Below are 23,300 nucleotides of genomic sequence, written 5' to 3' on the forward strand. Positions count from 1 at the left end.
GGCATGGGGAGCCCCGCGGGGCTACGGCCCCTCCTCTGCCCGCTGTACCCGCTGTGCCCTCGGCTGCTGCTGCTTCTCGCCCTGCACCCGATGCTCAGCGCCCCGCACCCAGGTGGGACCGCGGGGGGCACCGCCAACAGCGGGGAGGGTGGGAGCCGATTCGCCCCCCGGTGCCGATCGGTTTCGTTGCGGTTTGTTTCCTCCTCCCGGCTTCGAGTCGCGTTCAGCTCCGTTTGTTTTACTTCATCTCCCCGCGGTCTCTTTTTGTCCCTCCTCGTTTTGTTTTGTCTTGTTTTTTATTTCTTTTTTTTCTCTTATTTTAGTTCGGTTCGTTGGTTGCTTGGTTGGGTTCTTTTCGGGGGTGGGTTTGTGTTTTCTTTTTATCCCCACGTCGCCGCATTTTCTTCCTTCCAGCCTCGTTCCTTCGCTGTTTTTTTAAAGGCTTTTTTCTTCCTTTGGAATTGAGCTCCCCGCTCCGTACGGCCACGCAGCTCCTGGCGAGCCGGGCGGAAACGCTGCCGCATCTCCGGGATGGAGGGGGGGGCGGCACCGGGAGGAGGGGGCGGCCACGGCTCCCAACGCCCCGGGGTGTCCCGGAGGGGCTGAAGGGCTTCGGGGTCCCATCGACCCCCATCCTGCCCCCCCTCACAGCGCGTTAATCCTATATGGGGGTACTCGCGGGATCGGGGCCCGATGGGGGGGGGGAGGGTCCCGCATTTCTCTTTTCTCCCCGCTTTAGCAGTGAAGGCGATGGGGGTTGGAGGGGGGGTTAAAGCCCTCGGAGGTCACCATGTGCGCAGATGCCCGAGGGCTTGGAGCAGCGGATTCAGACTCCTTTTTTTTTACCCCAGGATAGTCCGGTAGAGAAGCAAACGTTTCATTGCTCCTTGAATTAGTTTGCCTTAAATATATAAACATATATTGGTTACTTCTGGCCTCACGGTAACAAACGTGAGCCCCTCGGCCCTTGTTTTATTAACGTCGGCTCAGCAAATCCAAAGCAGATTTGGAAATGGCAGGAGGGGAGGTGCTGCCGCCCGGCCCCGCTCCCCCCCTCGCCCCGTGGCATTTCCCCATAGCCGCGCTGGGAGCCGCTGCCTGTCTGGGCTTTGGGTCGCTTTATGGTGCAGCCCAGAGCTCGGGGGGTTGGGTGGGGGGAAGGACGAAGCGATGGGGGAGGGATGGTTGCAGAGCTGGAGCGTTCATCCCGGGCTCGCTGCCCCGTGGGGACACTCTCGGATGAACTTTTCCCATTTGAATTCCCATTCAGCTTCTTCTTGCCCCCATAAAAACTTGTCCCGAAGTCGTGAGCTCCTCTGATGGGGTCTATGGATTCCAGCAGGGGTTGCGTTGCCCATCGGGGCCGATGCTGGCTGCGGTGCCGCTGGCGGATCCAGGGCTGGCGCGTTCCCCTCTATTGCAGGACGCGGAGCACAGAGGCAGCTCTGTCCCTGCGGTCGGTGGGAGCCGCCGAGGTGGGAGCGGGAGGGGGGAGGAACAAGGCTGCTTTCAGCTCCCCCAGCCCAGGTTCTCCTGCTGCACGGCTGCAGGCAGCGTTCCTTCTGAGTTTAGGCTCGGGGGGGACCTCGTTGTGGCCTTCAAATACTTGAAGGGAGCATATGAACAGGAGGGGGAACGGCTGTTTGTGAGGGTGGACAGTGATGGGACAAGGGAATGGTTTGAAACTGAGACAGGGGAGGTTTAGGTTGGATGTTAGGAGGAAGTTTTTCACCCAGAGGGTGGTGATGCACTGGAACAGGTTGCCCAAGGAGGCTGTGGATGCCCCATCCCTGCAGGCATTCAAGGCCAGGCTGGATGTGGCTCTGGGCAGCCTGGGCTGCTGGTTGGTGACCCTGCACACAGCAGGGGGTTGGAACTGGATGAGCATTTCAACCCAGGCCATTCTATGGTTCTGTGATTTATTCCATAGGCAATGGGATTTAATGGTGTTTCCTGGTCCCCAGGGAGCTCCACTCCCTGCCACAGGGAGGGTCGCCAACCACAAGACCAAGCAGCTTTAATGGGGACAGCAGTGATAGCTGTGCCATGTCCCAGGTGCTGCCAATGCACACAGCTCCATCCAGGCAGACCCTGCTGGGGTCGATCCCTGCTTGGCTTTTGGGATGAATCCCATATTTCCCTTTAAACGAGTGCTCTTGGGAAGGATGCTGGGGAGGTCTCTTGTAGGGGGGGGGTCTCAGGGCTGAGCTGATGGCATCACTTCCCTCCCCATCACACAGGGATGGGCTGAAAAAACAGAACTTAAGGAAAACTTCTCCACCCCTCCAAATCATTCCCCAGCATGGAGCCATGGGCCGAGGCTGCCGTGGGGCTTTGTGGGGAGGGAAGAGGGCAGAAGGGACCAGGGGAAGAATTTGCAGCCTTTAAAATAAACACAGCAGGCGGTGCGTGGAGTCCTCCCCATTTTCCTCTTTGCTTTTGGCACAGCAAACTCAGCTCCAAGGAATTGGTAGCTGGGATTGTGCAGGGAGGTGGGATCAGGCTGTACATCCCCAGCTTCAGGTACCTCCAGGGATGGAGCACCCACAGAGAAGGGCGCTGCTTGGGCCCTCATTGCCTCTGGGTAAAGAATTGCTGCCAAACATCCAACCTGAGTCTCCAGGGCCCCACCAAGCAATGCTCTTTCCCAGCCTTAGTGATTATATGGTTCCAAGTGCTGCTGGCCCTGGGGTTACCGCATGCGACCGACGTTTATGGGATGGTGACACAGGAGAAGCCCATGTGGCTTCAAGGGCTGTCCCAGCGATCTATCCCAGCTCCACTGCTGCCGAGGAGCAAGATTCTAATTAATGTGAGCTGTGTGGAGCCCGTGGAGCATCTACATTTTTCTCATTCTTAAGATTGCTCGGAGCCCAGAAGAGACCCGCACAGATGCTCTCATTCTTAAAGGACCCATCTTTAATTAATTAAGGGTTAGAAAATGATGAGTGGGGATGACTGGCAGCTTCTTGAGAGAACTGTTGAGGCAGTTTGGGTGCTTACAGAGGGCAGTTTACAGGCTCCTCTCATACCCTCCCAGAGCTCAGTGCTGTGTTGCTCCTCATGCTGCCACAATGGGGATGTAAATGGGATTTTTCCTGTAAATCAGAAAGATAAGAGGAATGGTGCTGGAGAAGCATGGGAGGAATAACCTGTGTCTTTATGCTGTTAGTAGCTCTGAAAGTGTTGATGGTTTTCAGCTGGACCCCACTATAGGGTTGTATGTTGGGGCTGTCCTGCCCTGTCCCACTGCTGGAGGCTGGAAGAGGGTGGGAGGAGGAGGGGAAATTCAAACGCTGGGTGCAGTGCTGGGATTTGTTCCCTCGTCCCCTTCCACAGGCAGGGTGAGCTGCTCGCCCTGCCCACAGACAGCATCCCCCATGGAAAACAGCTGGATGTTTATTTGTCCGCATCCCAGATGAGGAGAACGGGCTGACCGCCCTCAGGGAGCTGGGATGTGGGATGTGGACTCGATCCAACATCGCTCTGAGGCTTTGGAAATGGAGCAGGGTGCTGATAGCCCTCTCTGGTCACAGCCAAGTAAGGAGCTCGTCCCAGCCGGCCCCCACACACAGATATCAGCTTTTCCATCAGCCAGGAGGCACTCAACAATTCTGTGCAGCTCTGAGCTCCAGCTCTGGGCTTCACTCTTGGACAGCTCCTTCTGTGGGCTCTCTCTGGCCAAAACTTGCTCATTATGACCATGCTTTTGCTCTTCTCCATGGCAGAACGCTGGGGATACCTGCAGCCTCACCTGGGCTGGGGGTACCGAAATGGGGGGTGGCAATGCTGGGCTTTTGTGGTACAACTTTCCTAAGGAAGGGGGGATTTCTACCTAACCCAAACCCACATCACTGAAGATGGATGGATTCAGGGTCAGATCCTTCCTTTGTCCATGGTTCCATCCCCACCTGTGTGCATGCAGGGCTGTGCACATGGAGCTCTCGCTGTTGGACAATGGTATCCAATGAGAACAGTGTGGGATTCCTCTTTTCCTCTAGGTTTTGTTTCAGGGTTTTCACTTTTCCGGTGCTTACCTTCCTCCTGGACCGGTTACATCCCCATGGCTTTTATTGAGCTGCTGCTTCCACCTCTCCTCCAGCTTCCTTGTGTGGTCTTGGAATGATGCTCTGCATCACTGTTCCACTCCCCCTTGCACTATGAGGATAATGAAGGCAGTTCTGCTTCTTTTGCATGGGGTCTGCAGCCCTGAGGGGCTACGAGGGACCCTGTGTGCTCCCATGGAACCAGCATCCATCATCAGCCTCCTCCATTAACTGTCATCCCATGTGCTGCCCACGCTCCCCAGAACTGCAGGTTGTGATGCTTTCCTTATTTGCTGTGTGGTGGCAGAGCTGTTGTGGGAAGGGATGAGCTGAGTTCCTTTTAGTTCTGGCTTTCTGGCTGGATTTTGGGTATGTTTTGGGCTGGTCCAGGCAGAGCATCACAGCTGTACTATCACTAGAAGGCAGTGCTGGCATTTCCAGTGCTCTGTGCATGGATTCAGAAGAGATTATGTCTCTGTAGTTTCTGCACTGGACTTCAGTTTCAGAGCAGAGGGTGGAAGTTGTGCTCAGCATAAACCTTCAGTTCTGCCCAAGTTTTGCTGCTGTGTTGAGCAGATCAGGGTTGAGCATCATTTCACCAGCACTGGATCCTGCCAGGACTGGCTTTAACCCACGGGATAATGGGTTGGGAGCAGGAGTTTGACTGTGCCCCTCTGCTCCATGTGTGTGCAGCACATCAGAGCACATCCAGAAATGCCACGTTCCTGCTGAGTTCTGTGGGCTTCCAGTGTGTGCTTAATGCTCCCGAGCACAACATACCCCTGCAGATCCTCACAGGAGCAACCAATGGGTCACACTGTGATGTCCCAGCAGGTGACTTCCCATTCCTTCCTTATTCTGCAAGCCCAAAACTCTTAAGCTATAATTACCAAACTCCAGCTGTTCTCTTTTTAGAGGATGGTTGTATTTTCTGCCTTTCCAGCCCCAGGACTGTCCTTGGGCAGCTTCCTTTGAGCCCACACAGCATTGTGTGGGCCCCAGCAAGCATCAATCCAGCACTGTGGGCGGCAGTGAAGCACAGAGCACCCCATCACCCACTCCTTGGGCTGACCCCAGGCCTTTTTCCTCATGTTGTTAATTTTTTGCCTTTACTTTCCCAAATGTAGGCTGTCATAGAAGCAAGAGGGTTGTCCTGGTTGCTGACCCTCTCTGTGCTCGTGATGGAGAGGGTTTTTCCAGCACCAAAGCTCTGCTGCTCAGCCCCTCACAAAGTGCTGCAAGCACAGCCTGCAGCCCTGCTCCAAGAGGGTTTTGCTTAGCTTGAAACTTGTTGGAATCTAAAAAATGTCTCTGAGAAACTCCAAGTCTCTTCTTCCAATCCTTGGCTTCCAGCACTGCCCGCGCTCAGCCCGCGCTCCTTCTCACCCATCATTATTTGAGGTCATCCCTGGTGCCATCCCCACTGGGGAATGAACTCTTTCCAATGCTGTTTTTAGAGCCACTCGAGATGCACAGAACTCTTTTGCAGAGCTGGACAAAATCCCTCTGGTTGCTTCCTCCTCCTCCCTCCATTTCTTTTTTCTTTGCTGGAAATGAGTGGGATTGGTGGCCTGGAACAACACAGCCGGAGCAGGGGGAAGGTTGGGATGAATCGGAAATGAGAACCTTTTCAGACCAAAAAATTCATACAATGGCAAAAAACCAAAGCAAACCAAAGTTAAATATAGCCAGGCCCGTGAGCAGGCTGACTGCTCGTGATGTTTGTGGTGGAAGAAATGGGATGAAGAGGAAAGAGAAAGGAAAAACAATACAAGTTGTTTTCTTGACGTGCTGCTTTTCACTGGCTCATTGGGCCAAGCACGGTGGCCCAGGAGGCTGTATCCCAGTGCAGAGCTCTGCTGGCTTTACAGCTTTAGGGGTGAGAGGGAATGAGGCCCTCAGCGATGTGCTTTGGCAATGGGGGATTGGGAAAGTGCTGTGGGACTGAGAGCTGTGAGCACGGGCAGCAGCTGTGAGGTGTGGGCATGGTTGAGGTTGGGATTTTGGATGCTCCCAATGAACATCTGGGAATGGCTTCATGTTGAACAAGGTTGGGCGTAAGAAATACTTCTCAGAGCATGGTCAGAAGCTGATATGGGCTGACCAGGGAGGTGGGGGAGTCGCCATCCCTGGAGGTATTCAAGAAACATTCAGATGTTGTACTGGGGGACATGGTGTAGAGGGGAAATACTGGTGGTAGGTGGATGGTTGGGCTGGATGATCTTGGAGGTCTTTTCCAACCTTGGTGGTTCTATGACTCTATGGTGACAAGGGGTTGGCCAGCTCAAGGGAGGGTTGGCCAGCTCAGTGAGGTGGAGTCACTACCCCTAAAGGTGTTTAGAGGTTGTACTTTGAGACTTGGTCTATTGGTGACAGGTGGATGGTTGGACTGGATGATCATGGAGGTCTTTTCCAACCTTGGTGATTCTATGACAAGGAAGGGTTGTCCACCTTGAAGTAGGGCTGTCCAGCTCAGGGAGTTGGAGACACCATCCCTGGGGATGTTCAAGAAGCATTCAGATGTTGTACTGAGGGATGTAGTGTAGTGGGAAATATTGGTGGTAGGTGGATGGTTGGACTTGGGACATCGTGGAAGCCATTTCCAACCTTGGTGATTCTGTCATAAGGAAGGGTTGGCCAGCTCAAAGTAGGGTTGGCCATGTTAACGGAGGGTTGGCCAGCTCAGTGAGGTGGAGTTGCTGCCCCTGGAGGTGTTCAGGAGACGTTCAGATGTTGTACTGAGGAACATGGTGTAGAGGGAAATACTGGTGACAGGTCTGGGTGATCTTGGAGGTCTTTCCCAGCCTTGTTGGTTCTATGATCTATGATGCCAGGCCAACCACTGGCAGCACTTTAACCCTTTCTTTCTCCACACTTCTTCTCCTCTCACAACCCAGACTCCAAAGTCTTCCTCATCTACAACGTGGGTGCACAGGGCTGCCTGGAGACGAAGGACTCTCTGGTGCGGCTTGCCAAGGGCTGCAATGCCAGCTCCCCAGCCCACCAGTGGAAATGGGTCTCACGCAACCGCCTCTTCAACGTGGGGGCCATGCAGTGCCTGGGGGTGTCATGGCATGGGGGCAATGCCACCTCTGGCCTGCACCCTTTGGCCACCTATGAGTGCGATCGTGAGTCCATCAACATGCGCTGGAGCTGCCGTGGTCTTGGGGAGCAGCTCTCACAGCACCTCGGAGCCCGACCGAACAACACCTCGCTGGATAGGGGTGACCAGGCACGCAGCTCTCAGTGGAGGACATACGGAACTGAGGAGGATCTGTGCTCTGTGCCCTACTCTGGTAAGGCTTTGTCACTTGCCGGGCTCGCCATCTGCTTCCTATAATGCTACATAGCATCGCAGCATGGTTGGGTTGGAAGGGACCCCAAGGACCCCACAAGTCCCACCCCTTGCTGTGGGCTGGTTGCCCCCCACTGGATCAGGCCTCGGGGCTGGATGCAGTATTCCAAATGGGGCTTCCCTTCTCTTTGTGTTCTTTGCCATTCTTAATAATTCTGTGGTTCTGTATTGGCACAGCAGTACAGTCACCATCCCTGGAGTGGTACTGAGGGACTTGATTTAGTGGGCATGGGAGGGGAGGTTGGTGGTTGGGCTTAGAGATCTTTCCCAACCTTAATGATTCTGTGATTCTCTTTGTCCTCATTGCCTTGATGCCTTGCAGACACCCAGGAGCCATTAACAGTAGTGATAGCCCTTAGGCCAAAGCAGTCCCAAGCTAAACACCATGCAGCTCTCTGCCCCAACCCTGCAGTGGTATGGGGAGAAAAATAAAGTGTTAGAAGTCGTGAGTTGAGATAAGGGCAGCTTCGTAAGGAGGAAAAAATTGGGAAAGAAAAAGAAAAAAATCAACAGTAGCCAAAAGAATAAACAGAACAAGCAATGCACAAGGCAATTGCTCACCACCAGCCAGCTGATGCTCAGCCAGTTCCCACAGCCCCCCCCTTCCAGCTCCTCCAGTTTTATCATTCCACATGACATCGTATGGTCTGGGATGTCCCTGTGGCCAATGTGGGTCAGCTGTCCTTGTTCTGTGCCCTCCCAGCTCCCCCCTGGCAGGGCAGTGTGAGGAGCTGAAATGTCCTTGACTCAGTGTAAGTGCTGTTGAGCAACAAGTAGAACATGGCTGTGTTATCAACATTATTTTCATCCTAAATCCAAAACACAGCTTGTAAGGAGAAAATCAACTATCCCAGACAAAGCCAGGACATCCAGGCACCCTCTGGACCCCAAACCAGGAGAAACCTCAACCTCAGCTCCCCCTTGCTGCAGTCTTATGGGGGGACCCTCTTCTCTTGCAGAGATCTATACCATCCAGGGCAACTCACATGGGAAGCCCTGCACCATCCCCTTCAAGTACGACAACCAATGGTTCCATGAGTGCACCAGCACAGGTCGGGAGGACGGCCACCTCTGGTGTGCCACCACCCAGGACTACGGCAAGGATGAGCGATGGGGCTTCTGTCCCATAAAGAGTAAGTGTGGGTGGCTTGCCCCATCCCAATGGGATGCAGGGGCATCCTGGTGGATGCTCAGTGCCCGGCTTTGGTGGGATATTGGTTTGGTTTGGGGATTTTTGGAGCTGGGGTGGGATGTGCTGGGTGCCAACTGCTTGTCCCCATAGGCAATGACTGTGAGACCTTTTGGGACAAGGACCATCTCACCAACAGCTGTTACCAGTTCAATTTCCAGTCTACACTGTCCTGGCGGGAGGCTTGGAACAGCTGTGAGCAGCAAGGAGCCAACCTGCTCAGCATCACCGAGATCCATGAGCAGACCTACATCAATGGTGAGGCAGGGTGGCCCTCAGGCAGAACTGGTGACACCAGGGTCAACTGGTTGCACTCTCTGTCCTGGTTGAGTTGGGCTTGGTTTATGGGCTGGGGATGTGCGTGGAGCTGGAGGGCTGATGATGATCCTCTCTCTACCTTGGTCTCAGGGCTGTTGACTGGGTACAGCTCCACGCTGTGGATTGGGCTCAATGACCTGGACATCAATGGGGGCTGGCAATGGTCTGACAACTCGCCACTCAAATACCTCAACTGGGAGAGCGGTGAGCTGGGGGCTGTGTGGGGGGGACAGGGTCAGGGGATGGGCTGTGAGCAGAGGATGTGGCTCTGGGAAGGTGGCAGGAGAAGTGTCCTGGGCTGCCAAGGTGCCCTGATCTGAGCATCCTTGTTTCAAGTGCTGCTGAATACCAGTGATGGGCAGCTCGATGGCCTGATGTGGAGGACACTGGTGGCATTATTTGCCCACTTCCATCTCTAACCCTTAGCTCACTGGGCAGAAGGACCCATTGCAGGGGATGCTCTGGTTGTGCCTGATGTCATCACCCCCAGGGCACTCATGGGATAAATATACCCCTGGAGGAGGTCTGGGGACAACCACTGACTGCCACCTGGCATTTCTAGTTCATCCAATGCTCCAGGTCCTCATGCATCGAGGCACAACAAATAATCCCTACTGTGCCACAAAATCAATCCATCTCTTCCTGGGGCGAGGAGAGCTGTGTCCTGCTAGCCCTGCTCTGTGAGCCCCCAGCAGTCTGTCCCCCTTCCATCCATTTCCAGACCAGCCTGATAACCCCAGCGAGGAGAACTGTGGTGTGATCCGCACTGAGTCTTCTGGGGGGTGGCAGAACCGTGACTGCGGCATTGCCCTCCCCTATGTCTGCAAGAAGAAGCCCAATGCCACCACTGACCCCTTCCTGACAGGTGAGTAGGGGCTGAGCAACCCCAGGTTATGGGTGCAGGTGGGATCCCAGCTTCCCCACCATTCCCCAGCTCTGGTCCCAACTGGCAGCACATGGAGGTGATCAGGGTGCACCAGGGTGGGCATCGACTTGGAAGGCTGCAAAGCAGCACCACCTCAGTGCTCTGTATGCTCACAGGTCAGACATCAGGAGAGGCAGCAGGAGAAATGGGAGATTCCTGGTGCTTCCCCAGATCTCTGGGCTCTGCTATTGCATTGATGATGTACAAACAGAAGAGATTTTATTTTCCTGGAGCTCTAAAGTTACCACTGCTTGCACCTTGCCAATACTTGTGCCTTGCCGTTGGGTGCAAAGCTTTGCCTATAGCTGTCCCATGTCTTAGGCTCTTGTCCCAAGCACAAAGCACTCTCTAAGCATCCCCCTGGGACCACCGCAGTCCCCTTCAGAGGAGAGGCTGGAGGAGCAGGGTGGGAGCCCTATGTTGCTTTTCCCTTCCAGATTCATGGTCAGAGGTGAAAGTGGACTGTGAGCCCAGCTGGCTGTCCTTCCAATCCAACTGCTACCGCCTGGTGGGAGAGAAGAAGAGCTGGCAGGATGCAAAGAAGACCTGCCTGCGGAGCGGGGGGGACCTGGTCAGCATCCACACACTCTCTGAGCTGGAGTTTGTCACCAAGCAGGTCAAGCAAGGTGAGGGGAGCCCATCCAGCCTATGGGTGTGGGGCGTGCATCTGAAAATAGCACTGATTCCATTTGGTTAATGCAGAAATAGGAGGAAAACACCAAGAAGTAGGCAGATTTTGTTCTGTTTGCTCCTCTGTGGGGAGAGAGCATCCCTGCCCTGTCTGCTGCATGGTGCTGAGCCCTGCAACTCCCATGCAGGGTGGGGGCTTGGGGAGGGGTTTTGCAGCCCTTTGGGGAGGGTCTCTGCAAGATTGCAGCCAGGCAGAGGGCGTTCTGCCTCCTGGCCCTGAGCCTCCTGTTTTGGCAGACGTGGAAGAGCTCTGGATTGGTTTAAATGACCTCAAGCTGCAGATGAACTTCGAGTGGTCGGATGGGACACCCGTGAGGTTCACTTATTGGCACCCCTTCGAGCCCAACAATTTTCGTGACAGCCTGGAGGACTGTGTCACCATCTGGGGACCGGTGAGAGCACGGGGCAGGAAACACATCCTATACCCCCATGGCATCCTTATGGCGAGGGAGGAGGGGCCTGAGGGAGTATATCTTGCTTGGATTGAACCTGGCTCATCCCAGCTGCTGGGAGGGAAGGGATCCAGAGCATCCATGGGGGCTGATGCAGGGAAGGAAAATCAATGGCGTACAGGCTGGGAAATTCCTCAGGGCTGTGAGTTGGGCTCAGTCCTGCTCTTTTCCACCCTTTCCAGGAAGGGAGATGGAATGACAGCCCATGCAACCAGAGCCTGCCCTCCATCTGCAAAAAGCCCGGCCAGGTGAGCCAGGAGAAAGAGGAGGATGACCACGGATGCAGAAAGGTGAGGGGGACATGGGGCAGGCATGGGATCCCCGTGCCAACAGGGTGCAGTCTCTTGGGTAATCCCTCAGTGCTCAGCAGATGTAAGATGGATTTGCAAAGTGCAGCCTCGAAGGTCCCTTTGGCACTCCTAGAGCTGCAGGTCTGTGCCCAGGAGACTGCAGAGTCCTGGGCTTCTGCAGCTGCATGAGGCCACAAGAAGAAATTGGGATAAAATTCATGCTTTCATCATCCAAGATCCTCCCCCTTGCTCTGGCTTGAGTTTCCTGCACAGAACTTCATATTTTTTTATGAAGTTTTTTTTCCCCCTGCTTGCTTACATTGAGTCTTGATGTATCAAAATGCAGCAGCAAATCTGCTCCATGCAGGAGCCCAGTGAGGTGGGGATGAGATGGACATGGGATGGGATGGACATGGGATGGGATGGACATGGGGTGGGATGGACATGAGATGGGATGGGATGGGATGGACATGGGATGGGATGGGGAGCCCAATGCAGTGCTGCTGATCCTGACAGTGTCAGGAGGGGGCTGAGCTCTCTCACCCTTCCCACCCTTTGACATCCCATCACGTGTGCATCCCTCCCTGTGCTGCTGCCCTCTCCCTGCCCTGGCAGCAGACAGGCACTGTTGTGTGTCCAGCTCCGGATGGGCTCCAATATCAACAGGCGGGTGATTAAAGCAGGCTGCAGTGGGACTTGCTCTCTGTTCAGCCCCACGACACAAGAGGAGGATAATCCTCCCCTCCCTCCCTGCTCCCCGGCAGGGCTGGATGCTGGCAGGGAGAATGATATATGCTGCTTTGAAGCTGTCTGGCTGTTTGTTTTCCTTGCAGCCCTGTCCTTTGGGATCGTAGGATTGCTAGAGCTTGGTCATGCCAGGTCAGCTGGGGGTCAGAGACCTCCCAGGAAAAGCTGGAGGTGACAGTGGGGGACGTGGCTCCCATCCCATGTCCCCACCCCAACACAGGGGCTCAGCCCCCATGTTTGGGGACAGTTTTGGCATGGGTTCAGCTGGAGAGTTGGGCTGAGAAGAACCTTATGAAGGTTCTACAGAGGCACATGTAGAGTCCTACGCCTGGGGAGGAATAACCACATGCACCAGTACAGGTTGTGGGCTGAGCTGCTGAAAAGGAGCTCAGTGCAGAAGGGGTCATGATGAGGGGACTATGAGCCAGAAGTGTGACCTGGTGGCCAAGAAAGCAATGAGACCCCAGGGTGGCCAGCAGGATGAGGAAAGTGCTCCTCCCCTCTGCTCTGCCCTGGGGAGGCCACATCTGGAGCACTGCACCCAGTGCTGGGCTCCCCAGTTCAAGGCAGACAGGGAACTGCTGGAGAGAGCCCAGCAGAGGGCTGCAGAGCTGGTGGGGGCCTGGAGCACCTCCTGATGGGGACAGGTTGAGAGCCCCAGGGAGCCTGGAGAGGAGAAAAGACTGAGGGGATTTCTGTAGAGATCCATTCCAACCCCAACCAACTTCTGCTGTCTCGTGTCCCCAGGGCTGGAAGTGGCACAGCCCCTCCTGCTTCTGGCTGGGTGAGGACCGCGTCACCTACAGCGATGCCCGCAAGATGTGCTCCGACTACGGCTCCACGCTGGTCACCATCACCAACAGGTCAGCATCGTGCTCTGGATATAAGCAGCATGGGAATGGGGTTTTACCCATTGGTTGGGATGAGATCAAGGCAATGGTGGCTCAGCTCACAGCGTCTGCCCTCCAGGTTTGAGCAGGCGTATGTCAGCAGCCTCATCTATGGATGGGATGGAGAATACTTCTGGACAGCCCTGCAGGACATCAATGAGACGGGAGCTTTCCGCTGGCTGAGTGGAGATGAGGTCATGTACACCCACTGGAACCGCGACCAGCCCGGTAAGGGGATGGCAGCGGGTGGGACGGGATGTCCCCATCCCCAATGGTTCTACCTAAGAAGGGGATTGTCACAGCCACAGCCTGACCCTGAGGCTGGCTGCAGGTTACAATAAGGGTGGCTGTGTGGCCCTGGCCACCGGCAGCTCCATGGGGCTTTGGGAGGTGAAGAACTGCAGCACCTTCAAGGCCAAGTACATCTGCCGGCAGAACCTGGGCACACCGGTGAACCCTGAGCTGCCCAGCGCCTACCCCACACCCAGCCTCACCGGGACCTGCCCGCTGGGATGGAGTGCAGACCCCAAGCTGCGGCACTGCTACAAGGTACAGGGTGTTGGGCTGCAGTGAACCCCAGCTGTGCCCCTATCCTGTGGGTGGGGTGCATGCAAAATGGATCCTAAACACAGCACTGGGGCTGGAAGTTGGGATGCTGCTGCTTGTAGGGTAGAGATGATGCTCTGTTTCCTCCTCCCGCCCAAGTCAGGGGTATCCAAGTGGGATCTCAGGGCTGAGCTCTCCGCCTTCCTTCATCCCCAGGTGTTTAACTTTGACAAGCTGCAAGAGAAGAAGACGTGGATCGCAGCACAGGAGTTCTGCCGGGAGCTGGGAGCCCAACTGCTCAGCCTGGGCAGCTACGAGGAGGAGCACTTTGTGGCTAACACCCTCAACAAGATTTTTGGGTGAGGGGCCGGCTGTGAAAGTGCAAATAAAAAAAGCCTCCAGGTTGGAGGTTGGCTGTGTTCTGACCTTTTCCCATAGGGAGTCAGAGCCAGAGATCCACGAGCAGCACTGGTTCTGGATCGGCCTCAACCGACGTGACCCATCAGGGGACCGGAGCTGGAGGTGGAGCGATGGGTTGGGGGTGAGTCCAGCAGTGCAGAGCTGAGCTGGGGAGCAGCAGCACTGCAGGCAGCTTTTACTGGAAGATTAGGGGATGTTTTTGGGGTGTAAATCCAGCCCAGGAGCCCCAGCCCTTCCTATCTGTCTCGGCCCACAGTTCTTCTACCACAACTTTGACCGCAGCAACTACGATGATGATGACATCCGGAACTGCGCGGTGCTGGACCTGGCCTCCCTGCAGTGGATGCCGATGCAGTGTGAAGCCCAGCTGGACTGGATCTGCAAACTGCCCAAAGGTACCGTGTGGCAGTGCTACCCCAGGCAGCATCCACATCGGGTTGCAGGTAAGGTCACAGCTTCCCTTTTCCTTCTCCAGGAACCGATGTGAAGGAGCCGGAGATCACAACCCAAGGTGCGTTAGGGGCTGTGTGTCCATCTGGTTCTACCATCCTCCCTGGGTGCAAGCAACCCACGTTCACGGCAGGGCATTGGGGATGGGCAGTGTTACCCGGAGAAGGACAGACCTTGTGTGTGGGTTCATGGGGGAGTGGGAGCCAGGGTGGGAACCAATATGTCCTCAGCTCCATCCCAACACCAGAACTCAGCTCCACTGTTGTTGCTGCTTGGGGCTGGTTCCTCCTGATCACCCAGAGCAGGGCAGGCTCAAGCTCCCAGATGGATGTTGAGTCCTGCAGGGAGCAGCTCAGCAGGCAAACCCTCATGGGGAAGACGTGCTGGGACATAGGAGGTGGCCCAGCTGCAGTGTGATGCTGAGTCTCTGCTTGCAGGCAGTAAAGAGTGGGTGAAGTACCAAGAGGCTGAGTACAAGTTCTTTGAGCACCACTCAACGTGGATGCAGGCACAGCGCATCTGCAGCTGGTTCCAGGCAGAGCTGGTATCAGTGCACAGCGAGTCCGAGCTGCGCTTCCTGGGCCAGAACCTGAAGAAGGTAGGAGGTGCCCTTGTCTGAATGCTGCTTTCCAGGGCTGCTCTGTGCCCATCACATCCCCCTTCTTCCATGGCCTTATTTGGGGACAGCCTGGCTCTGTGTGCCTTGGGTGGGTGGTGGTGGTGGGGTGTGCAGGGCCCTGGGACAGGCACTGATGTCCCCTCTCTGATCCTGCAGTTCTCCAGGGGTCAAGAGCAGCACTGGTGGATTGGGCTGCACACCTATGAGAATGATGGCAGGTTCAAGTAAGTTGTGTGGACCAGAGTCCCCTGTATTCCTAGAGCACTCAACACCTGTCTCAGGTTGTGCCCATCCTGGGTTGGTGCTTCTGGGGTGCTGGGGTGAAGGCTGCTGGTTCCTCACCCAGGAGAGGGAAGAGCTGCAGCACGGTCCCAGTTTGGCTGTGCCACTTGTCCCATTGCAGGCAGTTTGCACTGTTCACCAGATCCTTGCTTTGTGCTTTCCTAGGTGGTCTGATGGGTCCCTCCTCAACTTTGTCTCTTGGGCACCAGGCAAACCCCGTCCCATCAGCAAGGACAAGAAGTGTGTCTATATGACGGCCAGCAGAGGTGAGGGGCTGCATCCTGCAGTGCTGGGCTCTGGAGGGGCTGAGGGCTGCAGGCTGAGCTGAGGGGGTGTCACTGCTCCATCTCTCCCCACAGAGGACTGGGGGGATCAGAAATGCCCCACGGCTCTGCCCTACATCTGCAAACGAAGCAATGCCACTGCTGTGAAGCCATCCATCCCACCACCACCTGCTCCCACAAGCGGGGGCTGTCCACGTGGCTGGGTCCCATTCCTCAGCAAGGTGAGCGGGGCGGGCAGGGGTCAAATAAAGCAGGATGGGTCTGGGCTTGGGGGCAAAGAGAGGTTGGGGTTTTGGGACTGGGAGTGATGGCTGTGGGATGGGAACACTCCCAGACCACCCTGTGCCCCCGGTGCCCGTGCAGTGTTTCAGCTTCAATGGCCACGACAAAGCTGACATCGTGAAGTGGCCGGAGGCAAAGCAGGCTTGTGAGAGCCAGGGCGCTGTGCTGGCCACCATCTCCAGTCCTTTGGAGCAGGGTATGTCACCCCCCAACCACCGCCAGCACCAGTCCCAGGGCTGCTGGAGGTGGCCCTCAGCGCCTCGCCATCCCTCGCAGCTTTCATCACATCCATGTTGCTGAACATCTCCTTCGACCTCTGGATTGGCCTCCACGATGCCAAGAAGGAGTTCCAGTGGGTGGAGGATGAACCTCTGAGACACGTCAGCTGGGCGCCTGGGGAGCCCTCGGAGTGCAGCTCCTCCAGCCCTGGTGACAAGCCGGTGAGACCCCACTGCTCCATTGCATCCCCTGGCCCTGGGATGGATGGATGGATGGATGGATGGATGGATGGATGGATGGATGGATGGATGGATGGATGGCCATGGATGGAGAGGGGTTGGGACCCCCACCACCTTGAGGTTACAGTGTGGTGTCCCACACCGGGGATGGGCTGAAGGTTGCACACTGCAGGGGGGGATTCTGTGGGCAGAGCAGGATCTGGTCCTGCTGTTTGTAGGCTCTATGGGCTGGGGGTTGTGTGTGGTGGGGCACATGCTGGAGGGCCATTCTGATTGTGTGGCTTGGCCTGCAGACCAACTGTGTGGTGGTGTGGCATGGCTCACCCCCCCACTTCACGGGGCGCTGGGATGATCGGAGCTGTGTGGAGGAGAAGCACGGCTACATCTGCCAGCGAAGCATAGGTAGGGTGAGGGGTGACAGAGCCCCATTGTGCAGAGGTGGGGGCTGCTGTAAGCAATGGGGAGCAATGGGATCGGCTCTGGGGGAACATGGGGCAACATCCAGGAGGGCAAACCTTGTGGAGCACCTGGCCCTGTTGTTTCCTGGGGTGCTGCTGACCCAGCCTGGTGGGCTCCATAGCAACATGCATCTGATGGGCATCCTCAAGGTTAGGATGGCAGCCCATGGAGACATGCCCTCTGCAGCCAGGTGCACATGTCCCATGCATGGCACTGCTTTGAGGACCCCCCATCTTGGTGGGGGCAAGGAGGTGACCCCCAGCATGCAGAAGCATCCTCTGACCATTTCTCTTTGCTCCCCCAGACCCATCCCTGAGCCCCGCGCGGACGCCGTACCCCCCCTCGCCCACCGGCACCCTCTTTTACCACAACAGCACTTACCGCATCCTGCAGAAACCCCTCAGGTGGCACGAGGCCCTGCTGCTGTGCGAGACCCTCAATGCCACCCTGGTCACCATCCCCGACCCCTACAGCCAGGCCTTCCTCACCCAGGCCATCAGCAGCCTACGGGCCCCACTCTGGATCGGGTTGGCCAACAACGAGGTGAGGATACAGGGTAGGCACCCAGGGTGGGGGTCCGCAGGGGGTGTCAGCTGCCCCTCAGCCTCTCCCCTTGGCTCTCTAGGGTGGTCGGAGCTACTCATGGCTGTCGGAGGAGAACCTGTTCTACGCCAACTGGCAGGATGGGGAGCCCCAGCAGGCTGCTGGCTGTGCCTACATGGATGTGGATGGGAGCTGGCGCACGGCTGGCTGTGACACCAAGCTGCAGGGCGGCATCTGCCAGCTCCAGTCGGGTGCGTGGTGGATGGCCTGGGGGGGCTCCATGGACCACAGCAGTGGGTGTGATGTTGGCTTGGAGATGGCGTCCTACTGGGGACCTTCTGGAGCTCAACCCATGGGGTTGGGTGCCCTGATAACCCCTGTCCCCCATCTGTGTCCCCCCTGCCAGGTCCCCCCCGCACACACAAGTGGAGCTACAGTGGGAGCTGCCCCAAGTCACTGGAGGACTCATCCTGGATCCCCTTCAGGGACCACTGCTACACCTTCCATATGGAGATCACCCTGGGGCAGAAGGATGCAATGAGGAGGTGCCAGAAAGGTAGGGAGGGGGATGGGAAGAGGATGGAAAGGGATGTGTCCCCATGTTACCTCTGGATATAATAGAATGGTTTCAAATGTAGCCTCTGTCCCTGTTGCCATGGCCCTGCCCTGGTCAGCCATCATCTCTCCTCACTGCTGCTTTGCATTGGGCTCCCCATGTGTCTCACAGTTCATGGCCATCAGCAGTTCCTCAGCTTTGTCTTCCCCATTTCTGCTGCTCCTGAGCTCCATCTCCAGCTCTGGGTTCACCCCTGACTCCTCTTTCTTCTGCAGTTGGTGGCTCAGTGTTGTCCATCCAGGACGAGATGGAGAACGTCTTCGTGTGGGAGCACCTCCAGGCGTATGAGGGCTCATCCAAGGGTGCCTGGCTGGGCATGACATTCAACCCCAAAGGTACAGGGCACAAAACGACCCTTCCTGGGTAACACCATGAGTTCTCAGTAGTGGTGGTGGCTGTAGCATGGGGGGTTCAGGTCGTGGTGTGACCATGAGGGCTGATGTCTCAGGCTGTGTTAAATGTGCCAAGTGTGTCCTCCCTGGCCTTGGGGGTCCTTCCCATCACCCCTCCCCCTGCTTTCAGCACCAGGGCATTCCCAGCCCCAGTTCTTTCACTTCCAGGAGGCACCTTGGTTTGGCATGACAACACAGCTGTGAATTACTCCAACTGGGGCCAGCACGACACGGGGCCCAGCATGCTGAGCCAGAACAGCTGCTACTGGATCCAGAGCAGCAATGGGGTCTGGCGCTTGGGCTCCTGTACCAACGTCACCATGGGTGTCATCTGCAAGATCCCCCGAGGTAGGAACCTTGTGTTGGGGGGATTGAGGCTCTGGGCAAGGTGCTGCAGGGCAGAGCTGTGTCCTGCTGGCAAGGTTGGCCGTGGTTGGGGTAATTGTGGTGTAGTGGGATCTGTGGGGATGGGGGAGGGAGCTGTGGTCTTGTGCTTATCTATCTCTCTGTGTTGCCATTGCAGTGGAGGAAAGCAGCTTCTCCAGGGCAGGTGAGTGGCACCGTCAGCCTGGGCACAGCACCAGGAGCTGGAACTGTTCCTTCATGTTAGAAAAGATCTCTAAGATCCTCGTCCAACCCCAATTCATTCCTACCATGCCTGTTTTGTCCCCATATCTCCACAGCTCACCACCACCAGGGTTAGTGACTCCCCCACCTCTCTGGGCAGCCTGTGCCAATGCGTCCCCTCTTTTCCAGAGAAGATATTTTTTATAAGATCCAACCTGACCCTCCCCTGGCTCAGCTTAAGGCCATTCCCATCCCCAGGCAGTTCTCAGTCCTCATCTGTGGAGCAGCACATCTACCAGCCCTTTGCTGGACCCTCTGCCCTTCTGGAGGTGCCACATCTGATGGGATCCTATAGATCCAGCATGGGCAGCTGCCAGGTGCAAACACCCATTAGGACCGACCCAGAGAGGCTGTCCCAGAGCTCTGCCATGGGCACGATGCACCCAGAACACCCCATTTCTATCCCTCCCTGCCCCATTCAATCCACCCACCCTCCAGCAGAACCCCCAGCTGAAGCTCTTCCAAAGCCAAGCCTGGCTTTTGGGCAAGGACTTGAGGATAAAGCATCATTATTTCACCGTGCTTTTTCCCCTCCCCGCAGCTCTGCCGGAGAACACGACGGCTATCGCGGTGGTGGTGCTGTCGGCGCTGGCTCTGAGCGCTCTGCTCGGCATCGCCATCTTCCTGTACAAGAAGCGAAGGAGCTCCGAGCGCGGAGCCTTCGAAAGCGCCCGCTACAGCCGCACCACGTCCAACCCCAGCGAAGCGGCCGAGAAGAACATCCTGGTGTCAGACATGGAGATGAATGAGCAGCAGGACTAACGGCAGGGGGAGCGGGGAGGGGAGGGGATGGGGATCGGCACGCAGGCGGTCCCCGGGGTGAGCGAGGCTGGGGTTGGGGTTGCTGCCGTACCCCCAGGCTTGCCCCTGGCTGCTGGAAGCTCCTGCAGCAGCTGTGGAGGCGGTTTCAGGGCTCAGAGGTTCAGAGGAAAGCTGCCTCCACTTGGAGAGCTTTCCCTGGCCGGGCTCCGAGACACCTTCCCCTGGGGAGAAGGTGTGCATGGGCAGTCAGAGCCCTGCAGGGGCTCATATCCCCCAGACAACACGAGTCTGAGAGCACATCCTCCTGGGCAAGAGGTCTCCAAAGCCAATCTACCTCCCCTTCCCTCGGTCCTCTCTCCACCCACCTCATCCTCACCTCCCCCAGCAGCAGAGTTGTGGTCCCCCCTTAACCCCGATGTTCCCATGCCCGGCGCTGCAGCTCTTCTCCCCACCATGCTCCCCCTGGGCTGGCAGTGCCATCCCATCCCATCCCACTCGCTGCCCCCCATCCCATTTAGCACAGAGCAACCCACACCACCAGCAGGTGGGAGAACTGGAAGCCCCACGCATCCTTCTCATCGTAGCCGTGCCAGTTGAGGTCCCATTGGCCAACTGCAGAGAGTGCAAAGGAAGGAGCACAAAGCAAAGGGCTCAGGGCTGCTGTGTGCTCTCCATGTAGGGCAGGGATGGCGTATGGAGCAGCTGATCTTGTGGATGAGCATTAGGGATGTAGGTTGGGGACCGATTCTGTGCTTTTTAGGTGGTCATTTTGGAGGTTTGGTTGTTTATTTCTCCCCCTTTCCCCTTTAATGGAAAGAATAGCTTTTTTTTTTTTTTCCTCTTTTTTTTTTTTTTTTTTTTTTTTTTTTTTTTTTTTTTTTTTTTTTGCTATGCTGTATTGAGTGCGTGCTGAATATATACGTCTTTCACACAGCTGGCTGGGGTGTGTGTGGTTGCATTCCATGTGCCAGGCGTAGATGAGGAGGAGGAGGAGGAGGAAGGCACTATGGGGCTGAGCTCCCATAGAGCCCCACAGAGAGGGGGGTTGGGGGTTCCCTGCTGGGAATGGGACCCAAGAAAACCCCCACAGCTCCAAAGGAAAGCGGCACAACCCCCACACAGAGAGGTTTTCCTGTCCCTTCCAGCTTGGTGCTGTGAGGTCAGCGGGGCCTGCAGGGTGCTGTGCTCTCCATTCTGTGGATTTAAAGCTGTCTATTTCACTTAAGCTGGATATTAAGTGTTTGAGGAACTGTTGGTTGGGGTGGGGATGAAGGGATCGCTTCATTTTGATGTTTACTTTTTTTTGGCTATGATGTCCAAACACCATCGTGATGTTTGTGGGCAGGAGAGGCCCCAGCTCTGCCCCGGTTCCATTCCTCAGTCGTGGCTTTTATTTCCTGAGGTCATTCCTGGCGTGGAGCTGTTGGTTTCGTTCCCGATGCAGTGCCAGATCTGGGAAAGCTGAGCACTGGTCCGTCCCCATCTCCATCCTTGTGCCATTGAGAGCTGCTGTTCGTGGCCGGGTGGGATCAGGAGCAGCTGAGGGGTCGTCTTCTATCTCCTGCCACGAGCAGAGCTCAGAAATCCCAAAGGGAGAAGTGCTGAGGCTGGGGTGGGCGGAATGCAGCAGTGCTGAGCTCAGGGTTGAGCTCAGCTCGGAGCTATGAGTGCAGCATTGATGCCTGCATGCGTCCTAGGAACGCTTCTTTAAAGAGATTATTTCCATTTCTTTCCTTGTCTTTCCCTCCTTGATTCATCTCGCTCTCTTTCCTCCTCTACCTTCGAGCAAAGAGATCTGTCCAATATAGGGGAAATTTTGTATGGGAATAACTTTGCCAGCAATCAGGATTACAGAAAAAGCTCATATATGGTTACGTGGTATCTCCTATCACCATTAGAATAATGTGAAGAGTGGCTTAAAAGGACCCAGTCAATTATATATATTATATATATATAATATATATATATATATATAGTTTTGCAATTTTTTACTCTCTGTGGTTTGTAAGATCCTTTTAGAAGCTTGGAAATAAAATTTCCTCCCCCATCTTTTTTTTTCTCCCTTTTCATTTATTTATTATTATTATTATTATTTTCTCTTGGGGGAAAATCCACATTTGGTGCTTGCAAAGAAAGCTCAGAATTCAGATTGGAAGCATCAGGAGAAGGAAATCACTCTGTGTTGGAGTTGGGGTCTGCATGTGTTGCAAGCCCTGCAGGAACCACCTGGCAGTGCTTTGCATTTCAACCAGCCTGTGCCAAACCAGCGACCATGAGAGCTTTGTCTCCTCACTCCTAGAACGCAACTGGGAGTTTGAGTCTGAAATTACCCATCTTTGGCTGGAGGAGGAATGCAATGCTCTGGGAGCACAGGGTCTGCTCAGTGAGGAGCTCTATTCATGGGCAATGGCTGAGCTTCGAGGTGCTGCCATGCATGCAACGTGCACAGCTTGTATTAGGCGACTGCCCCCTATTTGCTGCAGTTATGTGCAGTTTATGAGGTTCAATTTGGAGCTGGATGAGCACAGCCGGGTGTGTAGATTGGTTTTCCAGCACCAGGCAATAACAGCACAGGGTTAGTGCAGCACAGGGGGTATTCAGTGCCTTCAAACTTGCCAAATTATACCCTCTCATCACACGCTGTAAAAAGAAATGTAACTTAGGAAGCAATGGGTTTTATGTGGAATCGTGTTAACCAGGCAAGAATTCAAAGGGTTCACATACAGCTCTGGCTTAAAGGAATCCCTACAGCACTTTTGTACCAATAAATGTGAGTTGTGCAGAGCTGTGCTCAGCCCGGCCCCTTGCTGTGCAGCAAAGCTATCAGTCTCCTTATCTCCCCTTCTAAGGACCAGCAGTATTTTTGCATGTCAAAGTCCTGGTAATTCAAAGCAGGAGCTGTCTGCATTCGTTCTCCTCCTTGGAATAAAGGAAGGACCTTCTGTCCAGGTGGTGCTATTTGTGAAAGGCAAGGACTGTTAAATAGGAGAACTCTCAGTGAAGCTCATCCCACTGTGTCCGAAGACACAGCAAAGGAACCACAGGCATCTCCGTGGGTTGGGATTGTGAAGATTAAAGGAGGGTGGCTAAAAACAGCTCTTCCAGCCGTCTGTTCCCAGTGAGGCACAGCAGCATCATGTCTTATAGAAGTGAAGTTATGCAGCCATGCAGAGGGCAAACCATGCTGTGGGTGGGGGGTTCCCAGTAGGACCAGTACTCCAGGCATAGAGCAGCCCAAGAAGTAAGAAAACCTCAGCTGTAATGAATGGAGCGGTTCCTAGGTGTCACTGCAGCCCCAGCTGACAGAACTGGGAGAGCCCTTCGCTGGCACAACCCCAGGGAAGTGGAAGCCAGTCCAACAAGGAACTTAAAGCTGCTCCGACTGCGAGAGGTTTGCCATGAGAATATGGGCTATGTTGTAAACACGGAGGTCTGGAGCCTTCCTTGGAGCTGAAGTAACTTATTTGGCATTTAGTGCATTGCAACTCTTGAAATCCTGTTTATAGGATGTGTTTTCCTGTAACTGGAACTCTAGGATTCGGAGAACGCTTTCCACAGCAGCAATGCAATAATTCCATTCCTCATCATCCCCTCTTGGGCAAAGTGATCTGCAACGCAATGGCCACCCATCACCCACCGGCAAAGTGGGACTGAAAAC

General features: G+C 55.4%; 1 protein-coding gene across 1 annotated transcript; it reads left to right on the plus strand.

The window, feature by feature from the left end:
* The first annotated feature begins 3 nt into the window (after positions 1 to 3).
* On the plus strand, positions 4 to 21,693 carry MRC2 (mannose receptor C type 2). Its single transcript, XM_015885857.1, has 30 exons — positions 4 to 112; positions 6,944 to 7,342; positions 8,361 to 8,534; positions 8,684 to 8,848; positions 8,999 to 9,112; positions 9,630 to 9,773; positions 10,271 to 10,459; positions 10,761 to 10,915; positions 11,158 to 11,265; positions 12,760 to 12,875; positions 12,982 to 13,130; positions 13,234 to 13,451; positions 13,665 to 13,807; positions 13,887 to 13,989; positions 14,125 to 14,263; positions 14,344 to 14,379; positions 14,756 to 14,916; positions 15,094 to 15,161; positions 15,385 to 15,485; positions 15,579 to 15,724; positions 15,867 to 15,981; positions 16,062 to 16,225; positions 16,537 to 16,645; positions 17,007 to 17,245; positions 17,328 to 17,496; positions 17,652 to 17,801; positions 18,077 to 18,196; positions 18,422 to 18,601; positions 18,777 to 18,803; positions 19,422 to 21,693. The coding sequence occupies exons 1-30, from the start codon at positions 4 to 6 to the stop codon at positions 19,640 to 19,642; spliced, it is 4,431 nt and encodes a 1,476-aa protein (XP_015741343.1). The 3' UTR covers positions 19,643 to 21,693.
* The last annotated feature ends 1,607 nt before the right edge of the window (positions 21,694 to 23,300 follow it).

Source organism: Coturnix japonica, chromosome 27 (genome assembly GCF_001577835.2).
Source record: "Coturnix japonica isolate 7356 chromosome 27, Coturnix japonica 2.1, whole genome shotgun sequence".
Taxonomy (NCBI): Eukaryota; Metazoa; Chordata; class Aves; order Galliformes; family Phasianidae; genus Coturnix; species Coturnix japonica.